The sequence below is a fragment of the Chanos chanos genome, chromosome 3, assembly GCF_902362185.1.
Source record: "Chanos chanos chromosome 3, fChaCha1.1, whole genome shotgun sequence".
NCBI classification, from domain to species: Eukaryota; Metazoa; Chordata; class Actinopteri; order Gonorynchiformes; family Chanidae; genus Chanos; species Chanos chanos.
Genome location: NC_044497.1, coordinates 33,245,001 through 33,272,500, shown reverse-complemented (window position 1 = coordinate 33,272,500; position 27,500 = coordinate 33,245,001). Strand labels below are relative to the sequence as shown.

Below are 27,500 nucleotides of genomic sequence, written 5' to 3'. Positions count from 1 at the left end.
AATCCAATACTTTATGTCCTTCTGTCCTATTTTTAGAAGGGCCAGAACTCTCTTGGAAAGCAGACAGTGAATCTGGGGCTTCACTCTTGAATGTTCTCGCACCTACGTTTGGGCTACAAATGATTCCAAAAGTGAAAATAAGAGGGCAGGAGATTGCCCCTGTTGACACTAATTAGGTTTCAAATATGGGAAATGAGATGTACATATATTTGATTTCCATGCTGTCTCATTTATCAGGGGATGCTCCTGAAACCTAGGCTCGGCAGGTTTAATTGAGTTTGCCCTGACTGCATCCACGTACTCTTTCTTCCTGCTACAAGGTTTTTGCCTCCTCACAGGCAAGGTTTGTTTATGAGCTGCCCCACGGTGTCAATGTGTTTTTGGTTTTTTTTTCTTTTCTTTTTTTTGTTTGTTTGTTTGAGGATACTTCTCTAGAAGTTCTGTTCAAGACTAATTCAGATGCTTCTCACTTAATAAAATACTGACCAGCATAACTGTCACCAACTGGATGAGTCATGGCAATAGAGTGAGTCAATACTGAGTCAGAGTGGCATCCCTCTTATGCAAGGGCATAGTTTCAAAGATCTAATGTAGTATCAGTTCCACGTCACGGTCAAATCCCTAAGCCACACATGTCCGATCTGTGACTACAGCTTGGTCTTGTCAGAGCTGCTGTTATCCCATTGGCTGAGGGGTGAATAGATGAGGCCTGATCTCTCCTGATCAACTGTGTAGACTTCACTGATCGTCTACATCAGAAGACAATGTCATTCCAATACCGATTCCATCTGTTGCAATTCATCCACTGCAGTGCCGCCAATTACGAGAGATTAAAACCGACAAAGTGTCTCAAAAATGAGGAGAAAGTCAGCAGGGGGTGGGGCTGCTGAGGCTTGTCCGTCATTAAAGCGAACGAGTCAGAGACACGGAAGAGTGAGAGAGAGAAACATGAGCTGAGAGACAGAAAGGCTATGAATGAATAAAATGAAAGAATGAAGGTTTAGGAAACTGACAGACAGAAGGAGTAATTTGAGGAAGAGACAGAAAAGAAGACGAACGGAAGGGAAGGTGGGAACAGACAAACGGTTGGATAAAGGACAGGAGAAGAATGATTTGAGCAATGAACGAATTACTGAATGAATCATCAACAGTCTGCGTGTGTGAGAGAATATGGAATACAGAGTAAAATCTGTGGATAAAAAGGTTGTTGAGGGAGGAGATATAATATTGGTGCCGGTTCTGCTATTACAGCCCTTGTCTGCGACCTCTCATTGCATGTCAGTAAGTCACAAAAGGCCTAAAGTGATGGGCTCAACAGCAAAGCCCTCAATCCCACATAAACCACCCACAGCGCACATCAGCAGCTAAAATATGATGGCTTTCAGGAGACCATAAATCTTCTCTTCCAGTCCAAGCCTCTCCAGCATCATTACTGCATCCCACCGGCCCATTTGGGCTCCATTTCACTTAAATGTCAACTTCTCAGCCTTTTCTGGGTGCCCTCCACTGTCGCCAATTGTTTCAACAAGGAACAAGAAAAAAAGATCTCCAATACAACACGCACACACACACACACACACACACACACACACACACACACACACACACACACTCACACTCTATGCGCGCGCGCATGTGCGTGTGTGTGTATGCAAATGGCTGCATTTCAGCATCCTTGGTTGAGGGAAGAAAATGCTGTCCTTTAGATGAGGTAAAAAAACCCCAGATAGATACATAAATAAATGAAGTGTGTGCAGAGCAATCTGGGAGACAAACTGAATTTCTGATGTGTTTCTGATGCTATGATACTGAGATTTGAGATCAGTAGCTAGAGGGAGCAAGAAAAAGAGCCAATCTAACTCAAATTGTACCTGGGAGGACAATTTCACATGTGGCGGCTTACGCTCTAATTGCTTAATATTACATAAATGTTATTATTATTTATACATTAATCATCATTAAGGAGTTAATGATTTTCTTTCGATTCAATTAAACTGAAACGATTTTTCTGGGCTGTGATTTGAAATGAATGCAAGACAATTTGATAAGGTGCTCAAGCAATTAAGGGCAGATGTTCAAGGTCTTTGACTAAAGCTGCATTGGAGGCAGATGTAAGTAAAGATAGGAGAGAGGCCCAATGAACCAGATTCACACTGAGTAACCACCCCCCCTCCACCGCCCGCCCCCAAACTCTCCACTTCGAGACTTGCCTCCAACAGATAAATAGTGAAGCTGTCCAAACTGATGTACCAAAAAATCAGCACTTTTGAGTGTAATTCCCATCACAGAACAAGAGCCCAGCACCACTCAATAAACCAGACAGAGCTCGAGATTCCCGCACCTGCTTTATTTAATCATGTTTTCCCCTATCTTTTACAACATAGTTCAGCCTAGTTGTTTTTCTTTTTACTTTCTTTTTTTTTCTCCGCAGCAGCGGTGGAGAAAAAGTAAGAAAAGTGGAGTAAAAAGTGGGGGAGAAAACAGCTCCTGGACAGAAGAAAAAAAAGCACAGGGGATGGCTCATAAAACTGGGTTCTGGCTCGTACTGGGCCCATTTCCACTGTGCTGATTGTGAAAACACTGCTAGCGGATACAGAGACAGGCCGAGGTGCTGAAGCTAATGCTCTGGCCATCTGGCCAAAGCAAAACATGCCTCGCTTTCATTCTCCCTCTTTCTCTCGCTTTCTCTCTCTCTCTTGCTTTCTCTCTCTCTCTCTCTCGCTTTCTCTCTCTCTCTCTTGCTTTCTCTCTCAGAGCTCAGACTGCTCAGTTCTTCCGTCTGCCTTCTGCTGCTGCATGTGCTCCGCTTCCCCAAATCCGTTTTACGAGCCCCCAGAAACAGGAGGACATAACCATAAAATACACTCTCCCACCATAAATGGACTTGTTTTGCGCGTGTGCACGCGCACACACACACACACACACACACACACACAAATATCCATGTGAGAGAGGAGCTCTTGTATCATAGAAGAAACGTCCATTACATGTAGCCATGGGGGCAAAACACAAGACATAGACTCTACTCTTTCCACTCTGGCTCTCCCCACTCTAGACTACTCTGCTGTGTACGTACTGGGAGGAGGCCTGCGTGAATACTGCATGAGTATGATGGGTAGTATGTAATACAGAAGCAGAGCTTCCAGAGAACAGCCCGTTGACCGGCTTCATTTCCCACGGGTGGGCCTTCAGCGGGCCGCATGGATCGGGTCAGCGCCGTCAGCTCCCCAGCGGGACGGAGGCCGTACGAGCCAACGGCGAAGGGAGCAAGACTGATTGGACGGCACTCGTTTCCATTCATTTGATTAGTCTGAGTGCGCGTCTGGTGTCCTGCCCCAGAGCAGAAGGAAGAGGGGCGGGTGAGTTTGATTTATCAAAGCCCTGACTGACACGAGCCACTGCTCAGCTCCCACTACTGCAAAAACAACATTAGACTAATGCAGGCCAAATCTCATACCGCCCCCCCCCCACCACCTACCCAACCCCGTATGCATTATGATCTGAGCGCAACACACACCTCCTATATCATCGAATTACACCCGGCGGCAGCTTGTTCTGGGAGGAGGTGAGGAGAGATCAAGCACTCAGACGTAGCGTGTTTAGAGTGGGTGGGAGCTGCAGTATGAAAGCGCACAGACGCGCCATCTATAAGGCAGAGGGGCGTCCGCTTCAAAGGCACATGCAGGTTCCAGCCTTCGGTCCCTAACATCCCCATTTCCAAACAATACACAAAGAACATGGTCCATTTTGAAATAATGCGACTGACACACAAATACACACACACACACACACACACACACACACTCAAACAAACACACACAAACACAGATGGTTGGCTTCATCTAAGCCTCTACTAAAATGTGTAGTTTTAGACACACAATGGTCCCAACTCCCGACGGCTATAAGCGGCACTTTGCTGACTGTGGAGACTGTGGAGTTAGAGTGGGAGGACAGCTCTTTGTACTGGTGGAGTCCTCAACCAAGCAGATGAATTCTCTGCTTCAGCACTTCTACACTGGGGACAGCTCCCCAGGGGGAGCCCCTTTTCCTCGGGCTCCCCCACTTTATCTGACGATCAACTTCTGCTCACATATGGAAGGAAAAGGGGAGAGAGAAATGGGCCATCATCTGACCCATTTTGACCAGGAGTGGACTGAAAATCTTGCTATGTACTCAGCTGTTCCTCAAAGCCTACTGAGGTTTGATGGGATTAACCTGAGCGACCCCTGAACACAGTGGATTTTTCTAGACAAAGACAAGACAATGTGGTGGCAAGTTTGACTGTGCTTTGGCTGGGCCACTCCCGATTTCTAATGCATTTGGTCAAATATACCAGAAGTATAAATTATAAAGTTGTCTTATACATGACAGAAGGGTATATATGTGTTGGAGCATGTGCATGCGCAAATTTCATCAAACGGTTTGGTGTGATCCCCAAAAAGCCTGACTATTCTGCATCCAAGTCAGGAGAGGTTTAGTTTAACTGAGTTTACCCAGAGACTGAGCTGAAGGTTAGTGAAGACTCTTCAACTCCAGGGGAGAAATACAGAGGAGACTTGAGAGAGAAGAAGCACTTTAATGTGTACTTGACTCCCACTGGTCCCAAGAGGGAAGAGTGAGTTTGCTTCTCTAACCATATTAATAGCCTGCTGAAAATATTTTCATAAGTCTCAAAATTCATCAGGGAATTTTTACTGGTCCTATAAAACATGATGTAATAAATACAGCACTTCAGGTGCAAAAAGCTGTAAAGTCGACTGTGGTATGGTGTGGTGTGTGTGAGAGAGTGTGTGAGTGTGTGTGTGTGTGTGTGTGTGTGTGACTGTGTGTCTGTGTGGTGGAAATCGCTGGCTGGTTCACCATGCGGGTCTGTACTGAGAAAAAAAAAAATTCAGCCTTTTATAAACATTTGATTTTTCAGTCACAGCTTTGCAGAAAACTGAGTGATGTCAGCAGCCAGAAGGTCTGAAAGGAACTTTTAAATTCATTTAAATGAAGATGCTTGTCTTGATTTAAAGGGTGTGTAAAGGCAGAAAAGGTTTCAGCAGCAAAAAGCACATCTGTCCTTAACAGTACAGCATGAAAGAAAGCTAAGGCACAGAAAATATGTATCATTGAAATCTGATCAGGAGAACCTTTTGTATGTGAACGTGGTAGAGAGAGAGATAGAGAGAGAGAGAGAGAGAGAGAGAGAGAGAGAGAAACTTTGTCAGTGTGTCTGTATCTGTGTGTGTGAGCGTGTGTGTTAGTGCGTGTGTCTGAGAATATACATATACAGTGAAATAGCCAGGGCTGCTCTCTCATCCTTACACTGGTCTGCAGCAGCATTGATAGTAGTCCATTAAACAGTACAGTGGCTCATCTACATGTGCTTACGCAGGCAGTGGGCTGGGCAGACACACTCCTAAACGCCCTCTCACCCATCACCCACACCCTGCTGACCCCTGCTCTGTCTCAGAGAGAGGAGGGAGCCATACTCAGACTGCCAGATACCTGTCCTCATGTAAGGTACTACGGTGACCAGAAGTCCTCATGGTCTTCTCTGTCTGTGACAGAAAGGCTGTAACAGCAGTACGGATGGAGAAAAAGAGATCTGAGTGATAAATGAGGGTAATAAAGGAAAATGTGCATTGGATGAGACGAGCGACTCTCGACCAAAGCGCGAGATGAGACGGTGTGTATGAATTTCAGGCAAGCAGTAATAGCACCATTACAATGAATGGAAAGCACCGATGTTTTTCAAAAGGCTTGACTTCTGATTTGAGATGAATCTAACATAACGAAGAACGCTACAAAGCCACTCAAGGCTGACAACAATACACACTCTGACACATATTTATTATGACATGACTGATTAATTGGACAATGCGCGTCTCACTTAGCATGCGCCGCTGTCAGAACAAACAGGATGAGAGGGCCAAACAAAATGTTATATCGTTGTCCAACAAAGAACAGAGAGAGAGCGAGAGAGAGAGCGAGAGAGAGAGAGAGAGAGAGAGAGAGAGAGAGAGAGAGAGAGAGACAGAGAGACAGAGAGATAGAGACAGAGGAGAGAAAGCATGGCTGGCTTTGGTAAAAAAGGTCAGGCTTATTTTCCTTGCTCAAACACACTGGCCTTTACAAATTAACTTGACAAAGGCGATATTTCCACAAAACCCAGAACATGAATCAAACTTACATCCATAGTTCACTGGTGAAAGCCAGTGAAAATGCTGCCCTCCTCCCCCTAACCCAACTCCAACTCCAACCCTCCTCCACCTCCCTCCTTCCCCATTTCAGCCTGTACCATCAGTAATTAATGCTATGGCATGTCTAATTTCAGAGATAGCATGCTCTAATTACACTCAAATGTTCATTAGCGAAGCCAAAAAACGCTCAATGGCTGCCTCTCGGCAGGTGGGGTCTGGCAGTCCGAGGGCCACTTGTTGTTGGAACACAATTGTTGTGTCAATGGCTTGATTAGTGTGCGTGCGAATACGCTGACAGGACAGGTTTGGGTATTCCTCCGATAATTACCCTCTCTTCTCCTGCAGAGATGACTGATCACAGACCGAGTCCCGTGCTCTCTTTCCCCTCTCTCTCTCTCTCTCTCTCACTCTGACCACACCACTGTTCCCATCCACCTGGAGCTTGGATGTCTCTTCGGTGTTCAAGCTCCGGGAAACGGGGTTTATGAAACAGGTGGGCAGAGGGGGCAGGCTACAGGCAGAATCAACTGGATCTGTGGGATGTTTCTTCATTTTTGACCCCCCTCCCCTGTCCCCACCTGACATGGACGGGAAACATTTGCATTCTATTCTCAACACGTCCCTCTGCCTTTATAACTTCAGAGTTCCTCCATTGCAGCTCTGGCAGATAATTGAATAGTGAGTTTGATTTACTTTGAAATCAATTTGGGAAGGGGCTTTTCATTCATTATGCTCCTTGGCTTTGGAGACTATATCTGAGATCCCTCAAACTTTGGCAGGGCTGAACGTCTTCAATTCAAAGTGAAATTAGGCAGCTCTGAAATGAATTGACAGACCTGGGTGGCATGTGAGGGAGAGAAAAAATAAAATGGAGGAAGAGAGAGAGAGAGAGAGAGGAGAAAGGTCTCTAAGCGAGACCATGCTCAGCTGTCTCTGAGTACATACTCATTCTGTCTCACTGTATCTGTCTATCTACTGTCTCACTGTATCTATCTGTCTATCTACTGTCTCACTGTATCTATCTGTCTATCTACTGTGCCAGCTTCCACCAGCAGGTGCTGCTGTATATTAAGCAGACGACATAGAGGAGGAGAGCAGCCATGTGCGCAGGTTGACATTTTGGCCTGCTCCCTCTGGACTCTGTGTGAATGTGTGTGTGTATTAGAGAGAGAGTGAGTGAGAAAGAGAGAGAAAGGGAAGTGAGAGAGTGAGAGAGAGAGAGAGAGAGAGAGAGAGAGAGAGAGAGAGAGAGAGAGAGAGAGAAAGAGAAGAATATGAGTCTGTGTTTGCGTGTGTGCATGTTTGTAACAGGCTCGGCTGAGTGCACATTTGGACAAGGTGCATTTTGACCTTGTGGAAGTCACAGCAAACAGAGGGCCAACACAGTCACTCAATACTGACATTTAGAACTCAAGCACGACAGATCTACCGGAACAAACAAGCTATCACCCTTTATTTTCTTGGAAATTCACATTTTTAATAATACTACAAGACAAATGGATGTAAACTGTGGTAGTAAAAAACGGCAGAAAAGAAACCAAAGGGACCATATTCCGTCTGTGAATGAGATGTAGGATACGAAAATTCAGAAATGTTTAACAACCATTAATTCAGTGTTTTATGGTTACGATTCTTGTTTTCTGTTTGAGCAGTAATGCTTCTCATGCATTTATTGACTAAATTCTCATTCGGTGCATTAGAGGCACAACGTTAAATATTTGAGCCCATTGAATATGGTAATCTAATGGCCATGGTGACCTTGGAAGAATGAGTTTGCCGTGTGCTAGCCACCCCAATTCATCAGAATCAGTCCATTAGCTAATCATCCAGCCTCACACACACACACACACACTTGCACTCAACACATGAACAGACAGTAACCTCCACACCGCATAATTTTCTAAAACCTAGTCAGATTTTTGTAAGAACACAATTTCCTGAAAAAACATTACAAAACGCTATATTAACCCAACGAACAGTGAAATGTGTAAAATGCATTTACAATATATCAAATTCTGATTAAAAGCAGATAAAATCATATAAGCCAAATACATAAAGAAATTAACCTGAGTAATTCACAATTTGGCTGTAATGAAAACAAAGTGGCTGCACTGCAGAATCTCACACAGTCTTCAGGATTAACTCTAAATCTCTGATGTAAACCTTTCATAGCCCCAAAAACCTGCTGCCTCTTTACCCCCCCCCCCCCCACTTTTCTCTCTCTCTCGCTCTCTTTCTCGCACTCTCTCTCTCACTCACACACACACACACACACACACACAATCTACACAGTGGCAAAAACACTCAAGGTAGAGATTAAAGGTTTGTTAATGCAAATGAAGCGCATTCACCATGATTTTCTTGGATTACCGGGGTCACCTCAGTCACGCCACGGCGTATAAGTGTAATTGCACAGCTCCGTCAGACGGGAGGAGCCGTAAACAGATATGATGGACAGTTTCAACGGTGTCCCACCTCCTGACACAGTCAGTCTGGGGCATCCAGGTTCCCTAAACCAGGGCTGAGGGGTGACAAACTCAATCGTCACCGGGGCCATCAATCACTTTTCTCTCTCGTCTCATTCTCTCAGAGGGCACGGTGGAGATTGAATTATTTCTTTTAATTGAAAAAAGAAAAAAAAAAAATCGGAAATGTGAAGAGTGCCAATTGGCAGAGGTGGATGGGGTGGTGTCGATATAGCTCAATGGGTGTCAATTCATCAGCACTGCTTAACGTCATTAACACTGAGAGGCCTCAATCACTCTCCTTCTTCCCCTCCACCCTGTCAGACACATTGGTCCATCCATCTCTATCTCTCATTTCACTCACTGTACTCGTCTCCCTCCTCCTTACCAGAGAGAACGATCTATCCGTCTTTATCTTTCATTAGCTCACTCTACTCTTTCTATATTTAGTTTTCTATAGGCTGGAGTTTGTGTAGATCTCCAATTCCAAATGAAGGAAGTCTGAACTCGGCACACGAGCACTCCTGTGCTACTAAGCCTCGGTCTATACCCTTATGTGTTTACTTCCGCTCTCACTCTGTGTGTGTGTCTCTCTCTCTCTCTCTCTCTCTCTCTCGCTCCATCCCATTCCACTTCTCTCCAACAACATGTGGCTCAAATTCCAACTGTTTATTAAACAATGCCAGCTCTTCACAGGAACAGGTGACGCAGTCAATTACTTCACAATTACCTGCATAATTATGCAGAAGAGGACAGAGGAGATGAACCAGAGTCCAAAGAGACCTTGGCAGGTAGAATGAGAGACAGACACTGCAAGAGACAGGGAAGGAGAGAGAGAGAGAGAGAGAGAGAGAGAGAGAGAGGGAGAGAGAGAGGGAGAGAGTGTGTATTTGTTGGGGCCATGGAGTATCACATATGTGTGTGAGAGTGGCTGTGAATGCACTGCTACTGAGAATGATGAGACACCACACCTGTCCAACAGACAAACATTCTCCTCTTCTCTCACAACTGCAGTCTCCTTTCTACTCCAAACACAGGCCTCTCTCTCTCTCTCTCTCTCTCTCTCTCTCTCTCTCTCTCTCTCTCTCTTTCTCTCTCTCAATTTTGGCTGCACTACACTCAACTCTGTTTAGTGTCCTGCTGAGGCTCTTGACTCCCAGGACAATTACTGTAGGTATCATTGCCCAGGGCAGTCATAGGAGGAAGATCAGAGCTGGTCAGAATCCCAGCATGCTTTGCTCAACTCCCATTGGCTCAGACTGTTAGTATCCTCTCCTGAGCTTGGTTATTCTTTTAAGTTCTCATGTAGCCCCATTTTCAGCCACACTAGATGAGATGATTCCCATTGGACTCACTTTTAGTGGTGATCACATCATATCACAGCACTTTGGTGCCCTTCAAAATGAAGCAATACACCCATCACCTCAATAAGCAGACATAACTAGAGAACTGATTCAGACAATAGGGTGTCCTCGAGAGAAAACCAAACAGTTTTCTGACTAAAATCATACACAGACACGCTTATTTCTCTCCTATTCCTGATAAATTCAATTCTCCACATATATGGCCCAAATAATCAATTCAAAAGGCATCTACACATCGAAACCATTCAACCTCAAATCTCCGATGTGATTCCACCTGAAGTTGGAGTTGCCCATCTGAATATTAATACAGTGAGAAAAAAAAATTAACCAAGGTCACATTTTTAAGCAAAAACAATCTTTAAGCAAATAATAAAATAATATATAACACGATTACAATACTTTTCATGCTATTAGTTCATTAGTCCAACATCTCAAAGCTCTTCATAAAAAATTTCATAAAAAAACATGTAGGACTTAAATCCAGACAAGCTTTCTGCATAAATCTTCAATTCCATTAATTTGTACTGAGGTTCCACTAATGTAATTCAAAGAACTCTCTATTAAGCATGAATCGGCTAGTTCTATTAACTCCCAAAGACACCACTTTAGCTGGTACTTCTTGTTTGGAGGATCTGAGAGCAATGCTTTCGTGTTGTCAGTAACGACAGGATCCGGTGAGTGATTATTGTAAGAGAAGAGGAGAAAAGGAGGAGAGTATGGTATGTATTTTGGTATATGCTGTATTGGGTTAGAAGGGGCTGTGCTGTGGAGACTGGTCACATGAGTAGTGCTGGTTATGGGAGATGAGCAGGGTGGAATTACCTCAGCTCTCCGGGTCTAAAATCTGAGGATTAGGCTCCATTAAACACCGAGAGCCGTCAAGCCTTATCTCAGGATTTCGCTCCGAGACGGAGAGAGAGAAAAGAAATAGCCATGAAACGTCCTTCACCTTTATCGACCACATTATAAGGGGAAAAAAAGAGAATAATACCCCCCCCCCATCTCTCCACCTTCTCTCTCTCTCTCTCTCTTTCTTTGTCTGTCTGTCTGTCTCTCTCTTGCTCTTGTTCTCTCTCTCTCTCTCTCTCTCTCACACACACACACACACACACACTTGCTCTCTCTCTTTCTCTCTCTGTCTCAGCAGAACAGGGACATTGTGGTCATTATGTTGCACAGCATGTGTTTTTTTTTAAGACCCCAGTGTCCACTTTAACCCTGACTGCTGCTGTCGGCACAGATGTGTCCAATGAAAACAGACCACTCCGTGTGTATGTGCGTCTCTCTCTCTCTCTCTCTCTGTCTCTGTTAATGGGAATTGACCACCAGTATGTACCAATACTCCCTGCTGACACCTCCCCAGCCTCTCCAGTGGCCACGGACCAGCCAGTTCTTTTAAGCACAGACCTGCTCTGATTGAAAAGCTCGGCTGACGTAGCCCTAGAGGTGAAAGAGAAGAGGAGGATTGCAGAGTGGAACGTTCAAGACATTAAGCCCTCACATATAAAGACGCCACTCCTGCCATCAATCATGCGCGGCCACATTTCATCTCAATACCCTTCGCTAAAATGCTCTCGCTCTAAGCCAACTGCTAATTCTGTCAAGTACAAAATGTTATATATTCTTCTTACTTCCCCTGAAAAGCAACAATTCAAACACTTCCGCTTTATATATACTGAACACTCTCAAAATGATGTCACTTACAAAGTATATTTGATTTAATAGGTTTTGAATGGATTCATATTAGATAAATAACCGCAGGTATGTGTGGCACAAAAATGTGCTGTTCATAAAACACTGAGATACAGCCAAAGAGGCAAGGCCAAATCAAATCGGAGCCACACACACACAAATGCATACACGCACATACACACAAAGACACACACGCACGCACACACCTGCACGGACATACACACACACACACACACACACTCACACACACTCACACACACACACACACCCACACACACACACACACACACACACTTGTGGTGTAGGCTGCTGTGTGTCCTCGCTCCACTGTGGGCTGTATTGATCGACGCTCTTCTCTTTATTGAAGTCATGATTCATGCTGCTGTGTCTCTCCTTCACTCAGTGCCTGTCAGAGTACTCTCCCTCCTTCCCTCAGACTCTCACCTCTCTCTCTCTCTCTCTCTCTCTCTCTCTCTCTCTTTCTGTCTCTTTCACTCTCACCCTCGTCTGTAATGGCCGGTAGGACCAGGCCTTAACTTCATCATTCATCCTCTCTGAGAGTCAGTGCTGGTTGGCTGGTGGTTGGAGGAGTGCTGAAAGTCTGGCCTTGCAGTGTGTGAGGGCTCCATAAAAGAGCACCACCCACGGTGTCCATCGCTCATTAAAAACACCAGTGCCTGCCAGCCTCTGAACAAGGCACTTCCTGCTCTTCTCTCCAGATGCTGGGCTTTATTTGAGCTTTACTAGGACTAAAGGAACTCAAAGTGTGGTAAAAAGACACCCCTTAGGTACCCACTGAAAACAAACATTGCAATCTAAAAAAACACATCAATACACACACACACCACTGAACATACATGCACACACTAACTGGTGATCATGAACACATGACCAATCTCTAAATAACATAAAATTGTTACATACTCGACAGTCAAGCTGGAGTCAAGAGTCAAGCTAGTCTCAACATTTCACTAAGACAAAAAAATAGGGTTTATGTACTTCAATGATAATAATGATAATAAAAAAAGTACCATTGCTAACATTAGCGTTCCATATTGATATTATGCCATGGGATTATGTTTTGTGTACACCATTAGATCTCTGATAATTATCCCGTGTTACAGGGTGCATTGCCTATAAAACATGTTTTGCTGAGTAATATCGCTTTGGGGATAAAGCTACATAAAAGTCTCTGAGTCAAAGCATCATCTCCAATGAGCAGAAATTAATTGACTGAAAAAATCTGCTGTTGATGGCTGTAGCGGGTTACATGAGGCAGGCGAACAATTGTTCTCAGCTCGCCCCAGGCTATATATCGTTTATTCTACCTTTCTCTTTTCTCTCTTCGCTTGACGTTTCTCCTCTCTCTCTCTCTCACTCCCTCCCTCCCTTTTACCCCTGCTTTTCTCTCATGCCTTCCATCCACTTTCACTGTCTCTCCTTCACTTCTTCTCATCTTTCTCGTTTCATGTCTTGTTTTGCTTTCAGAAAGTTACTGCTAATGTTCTTCCTTCAGCGCTTATTCTGAAGGCTCCTTAATCCCAGTTCACAATGTGAGAAGGAAAGCTGGATTTGGCATCCTTATTTGGATGGCTTTATACTGGTGAGTCTGTGTGGTTTTTCTGTGGGTTAAATGTGTGTGTGTGTGTGTGTGGGGGGGGTGTTTGTGGCTTCCTGTAAGTCATTTTTGTACAGATGACTCAGGGATAGCATGAAACTTCATATTCATATTGAAATACATAAAAGTGTTGCTTTCACTGTAATTCAGTGTAGACAAAGCATGAGGCCCCTGTTCATTGCTGCACAATAAAAAGCACAGTTACGAAACCACGGAAAATCCTTGACATATTCTTTATGTGAAATGATAACAATGCAAATGTGAAAACAGTGTACATTTCTTGAATGTCTTTTTGGTGTTTTGACTATCTCGATGATAACAATGTGGGTTTGTATGCATGCCTGTGCATCCATGTGTGTGTGGTGTGTGTGTGTGTGCGTGTGTGTGCGTGTGGATGCGTATGTGTGTGCGTGTTTGTATCTGCATGGAATATCGCCTGATTCTCTAAAGGATGCACCATGGATAATGGAGCTTGACCTTATACAGACATCTCCTGAATTTACACACACAGAAAAACAGCCCAGTGTAAGATTATAATTCATTCAAAAAATCTCTGCTTGGTTATCTCATCATAGCCCCAAAACCAAACACAGGAGACAAACTCATGTGAAATGGAGTATAAAATGAAATGAAACAGCAACGGAAAGAGCAGCACATCAGTGCACACAACTTAAAAAGGCTCAAGGGACATGGGAGAAAGAAAAGGAGAGAGAGAGAGAGAGAGAGAGAGAGAGAATGTGTGTGTGTGTGTGTTTGTGTTTGTGCTGTAAGTGTGTCAGGATTGAATTGAGAATTAGCTTGACTGCTCCCCCCGTTGCCCCAAGCAGAAGACTTTAACCTGTTTTCTCAGTTAAACTCCTCTTAAGCAGTCCCTTCATGTTAAATATCATTCCTCGCAATATTACTGGCCAAATAAGCAGTTCCATGTACTGTATATAACTATATATAAACACTTCCACATTCTCTTTGAACTCCACCGTAACGCTCATTACTCTGCCTTTGAAGACTGGATGTTGGAACATTGCTACATTTTGATTTTACAGTTATTAAATATAATACAGCAGCAAATCACTTTTAAACTTCTACACTGAATCTCAATAATACATGAACCTAGCGGGTCAGCTCACTGGAGTAAACATTTCTGAATGTATAATTTGCAGCGACTGGACCTCCGTGCAAATCCTGAGATTGTTCGTGATCTGATGCAATTGGAACTACTGAGACATATTCAAAGAGTTTTCCGCCGACACCGCATAAAACACAACTCACAGTTTTATTCCTCTCTCTCTCTCTCTCTGACACATACACATGCGCGCACACACACACGCATACGCACATGCTCACGCTCACGCGCGCACGCACACACACACACACACACACACACACACACACACACACACACACACACACACAATGTCAAGAAGAGATAACATCAACAATGAATAACACCACTGAGCGATTCCACTTCTCTCTGTTCTTGGTTCTGTTATTTGCTGTGCTCTGCTTTCAACTTCTAGGTTGTGTTTCAGACAGCTGAGAGGCAGGAACATGGCCGCGAAGAGGTGTGTGCGCGTGTGTGCATATCAGCATGTGTGTGTGTGTGTGTTGAGTTGAGCAGTCTGGACTGTGACTGGCACACCACAGAAACAGAGGGCAGCAAAGAGAAATAAGGAGGATAAGAAAAGCAAGGAGCAATGTTTGTGTGGTGTGTGTGTGTGTCTGTGCAAAGGGGGGCGGGAGGTTGAGCAATACCAAGGGATTGCCAACTCATTCTGTTGACAAGAATATCCTTCTAAGGAGAGTCCGCTAGGGAATTCCATGTTAGATCTAACGTTATACTCTATTCCTTCAAGCTGGACACAAGAACACTTAGATCTATCATCAAACTACAGAAAAAACTACGAAGATGAAAAGTCTAACTGCCATAGCTAAACGTTGACACGTTTTTTCTCACAGTGTGAAAAAAAAAAGAGGTTAGCACTTTAATATCGGTCTGACATAGATAATTAAAAAGGAATTTGAGATGATCTAGGAGAAAAAAAAAATTCTTTATGAAAGTTAGCTTGCTAGTCAGTTTAAAGCTGTGTGCTTAGAGTCTTTGCTTTGAACTTGCTCTGTTCACATTTGTGTGCTGAATACTGCAATTCCATCTCATGAGCAGGGCTGACAAACGAGCTGAGAGCTACACACACGCTTTACAAGACAGGCAAACGCAAACGAGCCAAGAGAATCATACATCACAACAAAGACATTTCTCCATGCTAATGCTCTGCAAATAATCAATATTGACTCTATGCTGGCACACATATGAATATTGAGGCTTTTTTTTTTTCTCACCGTCTTCTTCTGCGCATCATCAGTGGATTCTGAATGCACTTATAGCTCTATCAGAGAGAGGGCAGTGGGGTTACGTGGAAGACATTCATTAATGGTAAAAACCAGACAAATGTGCAGTGAACTGAATGAGGACATTTCTGAATGTTTGTCTGTATGGTGGGCAGTCTGTTTTTAAAACAATGTCTCTACCCCCTTGGCCTGTTTTCTCTCTCTCTCTCTCTCTCTCTTTCACATGCTTGTACCTATGTAATCTCAGGGACGGCTGACTTCAATTGCTTCTGTGAAGCTCTGTTGATCACGTAGATAATGATACGCAAAGGGGGTACGCAGTCCCCAATTACATTTTAAAAGGTTGCCGCTCGTCTGGTGGGAATCAGTGGCATTCATACGGCCACCCAGTTTTACATCCTCGCCACATTAGTGCATTATGTGCAGTCTCTGCATTCATTTATGTTGCCTTTAACTATGAGGTCCTTAGATTCCCATGGTAGCTCTCTACCTCCGTCAGGCACCACACACATATACACAAACACACACACATACATACATAAGTACACACACACACAGATGCATGCCAACACATACACCCATTCACTCACCCACACACACACACACACGTGCGTGCCTGCACACACAGTAAATCAGCGAATCGCATCTAATCTCCTATGCCCCAGCCTCTCTGGGGAGAGTGAGTGAAAAGACAGAGAGAGGAGGGTGGCGGTGGGAGGTGTTGTAATCAGATGTAATCAAGGAAGGGAACACCACCCAGACTGAAGGCCCGAGGCCAGCTCTGGGCAGCACACTAACGTCTCAGCAGTCTTTACACCGCGGGGCCCTCCTCCAACCCCCACCTCCTCCATCTCCTCCACCCCTCTCTCTCACAACAAGACGGGGGATCCCCCAGGGAGCGTCCCAGCATGACCACACAGGAGAGAGCGGCAACAAGTGGCAAATGAAATTAGGGAAAGTGGAGATAATGCACAGCTTTTCCACCGCTTCTTACGCCTTCCTTTCCTTAGAAGGAGCAGCCAAAAAAGTCCTTCTGCGGGATTGGCAGGGTGATAGCACAGGCGGACTGAAAGGCAGAGAGGCGCTTTACTGCCTCTGAGTGATGCAGAGATTATGAGGAGTAAGAGCAGAAAACTAATTACACTGGGCTTAAAGGAGAAAAAAGTAAGGCTACGTCAGACCCTCCCGCTGCTGGGACTGCTAACACATTTGTGTTAGTCAAGCCTTTCAATTTCCAAAGGTTAACGCTTTAGAATAACCAAACTGCGTAAGTTGTGAGAAAGATGTCTAACTGATGAGACAGACAGCTAAACAGGTAGACCCTGATAGATTAGTGCAGAGTATTATATAACTTGATTGAAATGCCAAGCAAATCTGTTAGTTATCAAGATCACTGGTAAAGATACAAAATGCACAGAATTTTGCCACTGAACCCAAAGAACTGAATGTCATCAGACAGCGTCTTATTTATCCGCATTATTAAGTACTATGTGCTATTAGTTTCTATTTGTTGAGAGTCAAACACAATGGACAATGGCTGCAACACTGACAAAACTCTCAAAAGCTGAGCGCTGGGACATATGGCCATGATTACTGCCCAGCAGAAACAAGGAAAAAATAGAAAGAAAAGTTGTCTTTCATTCTCTTATCAGAACCCTGATCATAATTTCACACTAAAGTTAGTAGCAGCGGGACGATGAGAGTTTCTCTTCCTTTCCAAACATCTCACATCTGGCTTCACAAGCTGTTGCTATCGGCAATTGCATCTGCACCTGCATCACTCGCATGGACACACCCTGCTCTCACCAGCATGTGGCTTAATCGCAAAATAATAACCATTTTCTGAACAATTACAAAACAAACATCCCCCCGGAGAAAAGAGAGGTTGATAATTGGAAATGAAAAGGCCTTCTCTGATACAGATAATCCAAAAGTCTTATCGCCCCCTCCAAAGAAAAAAAAAAAAAAAAAAAAGCCCCTGTAAAGCGCAAAGAACGGTCAACATTTTCAATCTCGCCCCAGTGTCACGCTACCGAAAAGACACACTGTAACCTTCCTCCGATCCCGTCGAGTGTCCAGTCGATTATGGCATTAGCAACAAACGTTATGACATTTGTCTTCATTATTATCAATGAGGAGAGGCGATTGAGCCACCAACATGCTCCATTACCTCTGCTCATTGCGCAGTTGCACGGCTGATATCACGCATTAGATGGATCCAACATGAAATAACATGTTGGAGCTGAGAAAGACCTGGTAATTATTTGGGGAGAAAAACACAGACGCAAGCCAGTGCTTCGCTAAGAGCAATATTGGTAAAGGTAAAGAGGAGAGGATCGCATCTAAATAAGAAAGCTTATTTCAATCTGTATAATTACTACTGGGTAATGAAATAACTTGCAGGCCCTGCCACCTTCGCTTAAGAGAAATCGATATGCGTTTGGGAGTTTATTAGAGAGGTGTAATACCCCGGGTGGGGTGGAGGGAGAGGGGTTGGAATTAGAGGCTAATCAAGAGATGAGAGAGGGTTAAAGCAGGAGCTTCAGTTGTGCTTTGGGCACTGAGAATCTGAGCCAACCAGACACACAATATTTCTAAAGACTCTACCTGCACAGCCGGCGTGCGGCTCGTATAGATGCAGATGTTAAAATGAACAAGACATGTTCTTTGGCCTTGCTTCCATGTCGTAACTATAGATGCCTCCAAAGATGTTCATATTAGCGGGCAAAGCCACATGGGCCTATATCGGTCTATATGAAGTAATATTTAGTCTATGGGATAGCCTAAGTCACGATCAATCACTATTACCAACCAATACTCTAACCAACAGCAAGAAAGGCTGAAATCAGCTCAGGCCATTTTTCACACTTTTAACTTTTTCAACTGCTCAGCACTTTTTGGTGGAGCGTTATAATCAAAAAATCCACAGTACGGACTGATGAAGGTGAAGTAATGGAGAGACAAACCAGCTATCCTTGAAGGAGTATAAGTAGGCTGCAGTCATGAAGAATACAGATGAGCCGGGGGGAGTTAGGGATCAGTGTGCGGAATGGCATGGGTGGTTGGCTTTCTGACATGCCTGGTGCAGATGGGGGTCATAGGAAGGGGGAATTTGACACGGAAACAGGGGGTTGGGAGATGGGCAGTGACGGACATCCCTTTCTCAGGTGGCCCGAGCGGATTGTAGGTAAGAAGAGGAGGGGTGGGCACGTTCATTTATCTAGCCGTCTGCCCAGCTCACCTGGAGTGATGGGGAGACGTCAGGAAGGCAGGCTGCTATTTCACGGCCTGTTAAGCGCTAATGCTGTAACACACCCTGCGTTCCAATTTTAGGGAACAGGGAGCATTAGTGTTGGGCTCAAGGTTGGTCCAGGCAGTGAACGGGGTGGGGGGGGGGGGGGGGGGGGGAGACAGGCAGGCCAGTGAGGCGGGGCAGCCCGAGGAGATGCCACTTACACGGACTGCTGAGCCAGCGGTATCCCAGCTGCAAGTGGGACAGAGCAGGACTGTGGAGCCACAAACCTGACATCCACTACTGCCATGCTAGGCTGTTTCAGACAACTGCCCACGTACACACGCACATACACACACACACACAGGGTCCAATGCACACAGTGACAGAAATATACATACACACACACACACACACACACACACACACACACACACACAGGGTCCAATGCACACACTGACAGAAATACACATACACCCATACACACACACACACACACACACACACACACACAGATAAACACTCAGACACTCAGACAAACAGACAGGTAACTAATCAGACACACAGACAGACACACACACACACATACACAAACCCCTGTCAGCTCTTTAATCAACCTGCTGATCTCCTCTGCTCTGCCTGGTTAATGTTAGTGTTGCCGCTCCCCTGAAGCACGCAGAACACCTGTCTGACTGTGAGCTCAGTCCTGTAACAAGCACACCGCTCCATTCCACACAAATCCTAACAGACACAGGAAAACAGACACTAAAGCCCACACAGGGCACGAGCCTGTGGCCTCTCCTTCAAAAAAACTCCACAATCGAGCGCCATCATGGAAATAAAAAAAGAGAGAGAAAAGTCCTCCGGTACTGTCACTGAAGGTTAAGGTCAAGCCATTTACTTGTGTTTCTGGTAAACAGGGGCTGGTCTAGACTGATAGGATAGGGTTATTATCCAGGACCGCACACTCCTGATTGATCGACTTCCTTTAGTCAGAAAGAGTGAGGGCATAAAAGAGAGTGGCCACTGCAAGATCATGACACCACTCAAACTGGACCAAGGGAGAAAAAAAAACACGAAAAGATTGTGCTGTAGCTGTTTAATTCCCAGGCAGCCTGGCGAGAACCGAGTTCTCATTATGTGCCTGTTATGGCAGTTGTGATATTCCACTGTGGCCTTTCCGAAAGTGACTGTGTTGATACTGGAAAGGACTTCTTCAAATCACTGCTCTATGTACCCAATAAGCCTCTCCTTTTTTTTCTCTCTCTCTTTTTTGTCCCTCTCCACAATGAAAACTGCCTTTTCGGTTCCCTTCTGCTCAGTTCACCCTAAAACCCCTCAAAGCCTTCATGCTAGCGCAGTGCAGTTCGTGCACGGTAAACTGAAGCCATTTACATTTCCAAAGCATATGGAGGCATGTCAAAGGATAAACACGGCAGATGACAGGCCTGCAGTCAGGCTGACACAGCCGGGGAAAGTTGGACCGGAGTGACGGGAGAACGTTTATGAGTCAGTAGTGTTTGAACAGATCACGAGGTACTTGAGCTGTGTTCTGCTATGAGGAACAACACTTCAGCACACTCCAAATCTATTGCTGGCCTAAGAGTGTGTGTGTGTGTGTGTGTGTGTGTGTGTGAGAGAGGATATGGGATATAGCATTAAGTTTGCATATGAATATTATATAGGCTCTATAAAGGTGACTAGCGCAGGCCAAGATATTCTCTGCCAGTGCTATTCCTGGCCTTGTACGATGAAAATCAGGCAGATAAAAAAGGTTTAAAAGCATCCCTGCTCTGGTTGTATTTTCACTTGGAGCTGTTTCGCTGTTCGAATTGCCCATAGACAGGGCCAAAGGGAGAGCATAATATTATGGAATATTTCATGAAAACTCCTGGAACATCATCAAACCCTGGGTGTGAAAGTAACACGGCAAGCCCAAATTGAGATTCTTGTGTAGAGTGAAGGCCACTTTGCTTGAGTGACAGCTCTGTGAAAGAGAACAAACAGAGAGCAGGGAGTGTGTGAAGTGTGTCTGGCTCCGTGTCTGCGACAGCAGCGTCGGAGCAGCCCTGGTTCCCCTGGGGCACACACACACCCCCGCTGCTTGTTCGCCTGCCTGCCTGCTCCACCGCTCACGCTGGAGATCTAGCAGCCAAAAAGAAACCCAGAACATTCAGCCAAACTTTCACAGACTGGAAGAAATGAAAGAGGAGGGGTCTGATCCTCAAAGACAACCTGTTTTGCACGCACGCGCGTGCATGTGTGTGTATGTCTGTGTGTGTGTGTGTGTGTGTGTGTGTGTGTGTGTGCTAGCAAGCACACAAGTGCATGTAGATGTAAATCTGTTTGCAAGCGTGTGTATGTCTGTGTGTGTATGTGTGCATGTCTGTATGTGTGAGAGAGGGAGAGAGAGAGAGACAGAGAGAGAGAGAGAGTAAAAAGAGAGTGTGTGTATGGGTTTGTGTATGTGTAAGTGGAAATAAATCAAAAGCAGCACACACACACATTGGGGCTGTGCAGGGGCAAGGCAGAGCCGGAGAGGGCCCAGCATTCTGCCTGCTGTGGCAGCAGTGCCCAGCCAGGGGGAAGATTAATGTGGGCTCTCTGGACCAAAGGTAACATCCAGAGCTTAATAAGGTACAAACAATTGCTTCCATTTTGCCTTTCTATCTAGGGAAAACTAAACTTGTGCTACTGAAGTGCTTTTTTTCCTGTTTGGTTGAGGGGGCTGGGATTTGGGCTGAACTGTGTATGTGTAAAACAGAATGTACGGACTTCATATGCGATGTACAAAGAACACGTGCCAGCGGAGACACAGGCTGAGTTGTGTGTCCTATAGTTTCGTCCTTTACAAACTGTTACATAAGCAGACCGCGAGTGAGATGTGTTTGAACGCACAAGCATATTGGAAAATGTCGACGTGTTTGGTTATTGCTGTGGAGTGGTCCCTCCATCCCTCTATCCTTTCAGCTCACCTCCACTCCCTGCACTTTCAGCTTCATGTGATCCTCCCGTGTGGTCTTCCCATCTTTCCTCTTCTTCCAACAGTAGCCATCCTTTCTGTACTTCACCTTCTTCCTGTTGTACAGAATCATCGACCCATTCTGTGGCCTAGATCCCAGGGAAAGAGAAAAGAGAGAGAGAGAGAGAGAGAAGAGGAACAGATGGGAGGAGGAGAGAAGGAAAAGAAGAGAGAATTTTTAGTCAAAGCTACAGCTCGTTTTGGAGGAGCACAAAGAGGCCGAATGAGAGGCAGTGACAGTCAGTGAAGCATCAGTGACTCAAATAACACACTGGCTTTATAGTGTTTTTGCTCTGCTATGCACAGTTTGACAATCAACAAAGCAACTTTCAGCATAATTTTCTCACTGAACCAATCCATCTGCTGAAGACCAACACTACAGCAGACATATCTTATGTGTGTAAAATAACATATTGACCAGAGAATGATGGCTAGAGAGCCTGTATGGTTTGTGCTTTATGTGATTAGATGGTGGGTAAAGAATGAGGGAAAGAATGCCTCTCTGGGGGAGGGTTGGAGGTGGGGGGGGGGGGGTCTTCCCCAACATTTCATTCATAATTCATTCTCACTTTACCAGTCTGGTGCCTGCTGGTTTTATGATACAGTGAAACTATGCGAAAAACAGCCTTTAGACTGGGAGGGAGCGTAGAAGATGCATTTCTCCAGAAGCATGTTAAATAAACATAGAGTGTGTGCATAACTTAGTGCACGCGTGCGCAAACACACATACACACATGCACACGCACACACACACTTTTGGCTCTTTCTCAAGTGGGTGCAGGTCATCTGGCTCATCACTGGCTATTGAAGAAGGTGTGTGTGTGTGTGTGTGTGTGTGTGTGTGTGTGTGCGCGCGCGTGCGTTCATTGTGTGTGTGTGTGTGTGTGTGTGTGTGTATTTGTGTGGGTGCGGTAAAGTGAAGCTCAGCCATCCAAACACACTTTACTAAAGCCTGTTAGCAAAGCTCTCACAGCAGCCTAATGTCACTATGGCAAGAACAAGAGCAGCAATCATAACACGCATCCACTCCTCATCACACCCATCCCAAACTCTCCACGTCGCACAATACTTCTGCTTCTGTGCTGTCGCTCAACAGCCAGAAGAAGCCATTGTCTAGCTGGCACCGTGTTTCTGTGTTATTTTCTTGTTTTTTTTTTTTTCCTCTCTCAGTTTTATTTCGAATGTTGCATACATCAATCTCCATTGCAGCTCAAGGGGACTGACTCTTTGTTTATCTTACAATTGCTCATCAATCATTTCACGGGATCCGTCTCGGGGGTCGATGCGAGGAGGAGGGGGTCCCACTAGCCTGACTCTGTGGCCCCTGACAACATCTTTTAATTAGAGCCGCCACTCAAACTCCGCCATTCCCAATCCTGCCTCTAACCCCCCCACGCCGCTTTCTTTTCCTGATGGTTCCACGTGCTTGGGACTGCTTCTTTCTATCTTTCTTTTTCTCTCTCTCTCGTTCGCTCTCTCTACTACTACCTTCCATCGTGCAGTCTTTTACTTCAGCACGCCAGTGCACTCTCCTTCCAGTTCCACACTCTCTTTCCATTTATCTCCAGCTCTGTCACGTCGGCCTACCAGGGCACTCATCCACCCATTCCACTTTCATTCAGCTCAGCGGTGTAGTCTTTCTCCGTCTTTCATTCCCTGTGACTCCCTCCTTCCCGCTGTTGCAGATTCATTTTCTGTTCCTCATCCCGTAAGCCTGCTCCCACCTCTGCCCTCCCCCTGACATTCCTCTGCTCTGTGGAAAGCAGTATTGTGTGGGAGAGACAGAGACAGTACACAGATGAGTCCCTGCACACAGTGGGACAAAAACTAGATTTGGTCACACTTAAATGTGTGAATATGCAGAATCAGAACGACATTTACTTCTTACTTCAATATATACTAGAATGGTGTGCATGTATATGTATCTGTATACATGTGTGTGTGTGTATTATATATATATATATATATATATATATATATATATATATATATATATATACACACACACATACAAATACACACACACACACACACGTGTGTGTGAGTGTGAGTGTGTGCGTGTGTGGCCGAGCAGCATTGCAGGACCCACAATAGTACACATTCGTTTTATGTTTACTAGTATGGGTCCATTTTTAATAGTGATTCTGGAAATGCACACACCAGCATTCACCATAAATCTTTCAGAACTATGGGCTATGTTTTTCTTAAAAAAGCATTCTTTCATTCACAAAACAAATTTCATTTCAGCAAATAAAAAAGGACAGTGGAGAAAGAGAGAATATCATCAAACTGAGGCCAAACTGACTGACTCAAAAGCTTCTGAAACTGGGTGGAAATGTCAATGTTAAGTCAGTTCCATGCAAAAGCTGTCTTCAATTCCTGTTTTATTCCTATTTTTCTTATTAAAAATTAAAATGAAAAAAAAAAAATCCTGGCGAATATGTAGCTGTGCAGACAGAGTATTTTGCGGTTGAGTAAATGCACTTGCGCTTCTTCTGTAATATGTGTTTGTGTTTTAGCATAGCCCTGCTCACCCCCTTTGTTTCTGTATACATAGGCCATTCAATTAATCTTATCACAATGATACATATTTATACATGGGAGCAACACACTAAGTGCTGTCATCAGAGAGCCGTGACAGGAAAGAGCAGGAGTCTTGTAAGATCTAAATGTGACAGACTAACATGGAAATGAGGTGTTTCTCCACAAGAAAACTCTGCTACTAGTCAGACATTCGTTAGACGTGACAGAGATAATCACCTCTGGCCTCTGGACTGCTCTGGAACTCGGCCAGCCCTGAGGAAAATCCTTTATTTGCCAAACGTAATAGCATTTTTCTTCATCATTTCGTTCATTTAAAAAAAAAAAAAAGTGGGAGAGATAGGAGGCCAGGGAGATGAACGGCATAGACAATGGAACCAATGGAAAAGCAGACAGCATCAACAGCAGAAAGACCTTCTCCAAAGAGAGAGCCTTTACAACTGCTTTCACTGAATATTCAGGATTTACTTGTTAAGATTCAGGGCGAGATCTCAATCAAACATGAAGTATATCCATAAAGGTCACATCTTTTTTTAATTATCTAACGTAATTGAGTAATGGGAAATTCTGATTCAACAATAACTTAATTCAGTGAAACCCTCAAGAAAATGAACAATGACAGTTTGGCCACACAGGGAATAATCACAATAGAGGCAGTTTATCAATCTTAAGAAGCACTGAGTGAACTGGACAGGTTTTCTTTGGCAAATCTGAAGACATTTGGCTCCAAGTTCTTGCCGTGAGCATTACGTAAGACCTAAAACAAGTGTTAAGTTTTACTGTAATATTAACTTTGCTCATAAGAAAAATCTAGTCAAAATGCTTTGATGGAGAATGAAATGTTTGGCTGGACACACACTGGCTGTAAGGCTGGCTGGTCGAAAGCAGCGCTCCTCTAAAGTGCTACAATTCCCCAGGAATCCTGAGCACGTTTGATTAATGCCACACTTGTTGTTTTTCTCTCCTCTGTGTCTGGCCATGGAGGGGATGACTAGAGAGGGGAAGAGAGAGAGAGAGAGAGAGAGAGAGAGAGAGAGGGAGGGAGGGAAAGAGAATGGACGAAACTTTGAAGATCAGGGAGGTGAGCAGGCAGGAGATGCTGCCTCTCAGGAGGGAGGGAGAGCATGCTGTTATCAATTACCCATTAGACCTCTGTCAGGCAACACATCTGAGGCTGATCACATCCATCAAACCGCATACACACACACGCACACACACTCACTCTCACACACACGCACATAAACACACCTTCAAACAGATTTACATCTACATGCACATGCCCCCACACACACACACACACACAGCAACAAACCTGCCAAGCCAACATATGTGCTGATGTAAATGCCTACATGCACACACAAGACACACACACAGACACACACACACACACTCTTTTCAGTCAATACACAAGCCAACATACATCCTGCACAAATAAACACACACACATACGGTGGCATAAAGCAATGCAATGTATAATGATTATTAATCTAAATTATAAATATTAAACACTCTTTCTCTCTCATATATGTACACATAGACGCCAACACCACACATACACACACACACACACACACACACACACACACACACACACACAGGAGTCCTTCATGACATTCCCGTATACAGAAACACAGCTGTGACACTTATGTACAGCATATAGTACACACACATTACATCAACGGTGTCACCATTACAGGAAAAAAAAATTCTCTAACCTTCTCAGTGAGAAACATTGTACTTCGTCTACCTCTAACACATCCCATGTGCTATTTCACCCTCTGATAATAAGAGTCACCGTGAAAATGACACATCATAGGATTCTCACACGCACGCCTGGTCATTACTTCACCTGTCAGTCAGTGCTTGTACACGCCTTATGTGTGTTCACACCGTCTCCCTGCCTGCACGCAGCACAGAGCTGTCAAAACATTTTTTTTCACATGTAATCTAATTACACTCTCTGCACAATGCAGATGGACGGAGCTCCTCTCCGTCGTCATTTTGTCTGACTGAGAGCAAGGGGGGGAGAGAGAGAGAGAGAGAGAGAGAAAGAGAAGCTGTTCGGATGAAAGCCGATCAGGGCTTGTATCACGTGCATGTTGATGATTTGCAGATAAGCAGCCCTTGGTTGGCGGAGCACTCATCAGGAAGTGGTGCGTGTGCAAAAACTACTTTAAATGTAAATCTGCCACGGATTGAGATTCATCGCCCACATGCCCAAATCTGACAGTGTTCCCACATCGCCAGAGCATCACCATCTGCTCCCACTGTATGCCCGCTGCATGTAACACACAACGCAGCCTGGCTTCCAAGCATGCACATGCACATACACACACACACACACAGCACATGATAACCCACACACTCAAGTATACAAACTATTTACAGACACAGAGAGTGACATTACTGTGCCCATCAACATGTGCTCATATACGACATGGAATAAACCACCTACCACATACACTTGCACATGAATATCCACACACACACAGACACAGACACACACACACACACACACACACACACACACACACACAGAGGTCTCAGGCCTCAGGCAAGGGATGGCTGACCACTCAGGAGGGCAAGTGTGAGGAAGGGACTGTCTCTCTCTCTCTCTTCTATCTCGCTCTGCAGTGATTGCTTGAGACCTGACGCTTGTGCCTTCTAGCACAAAACAGATGTTCCCAGCACTGTTATCTCGATGGGAGAAGCAGAGACAATTTAAAAAGATTATAAATTACAGTGGTACACAAACGCACACACACACACACACACACACACACACACACAAACGCTGTCTTGTCCTCCCTCTAAGACCTATGGGAAAGGATAAGGAATGGCCGCAGTGGAGGGGGGCTTCCATTCCCCTATCGCCACGGCAACAGCCTTGCCGAAAGAGAGGGAGAGTTCAGGCTGACAACTGTCAGTGATGGGATGGCTGATGGAGTCGAGCCAACTGCCTCGTCCCGTTCAGAACGAGAGAGAGGGAGAGAGAGAGAGAGAGAGAGAGAGAAAGAGAGAGAGAGAGAATA

At 44.8% G+C, this 27,500-nt stretch overlaps 1 protein-coding gene across 1 annotated transcript in view; it reads right to left on the bottom strand.

The window, feature by feature from the left end:
- The window catches only part of camta1a (calmodulin binding transcription activator 1a), a 255,895-nt gene that overhangs the window by 86,714 nt on the left and 141,681 nt on the right, over window positions 1–27,500 (bottom strand). Inside the window, exon 5 of the mRNA XM_030768721.1 lies at window positions 21,881–22,016. Within this exon, the coding sequence (XP_030624581.1) occupies window positions 21,881–22,016 (136 nt within the window). The remainder of the gene's footprint in view (window positions 1–21,880; window positions 22,017–27,500) is intronic.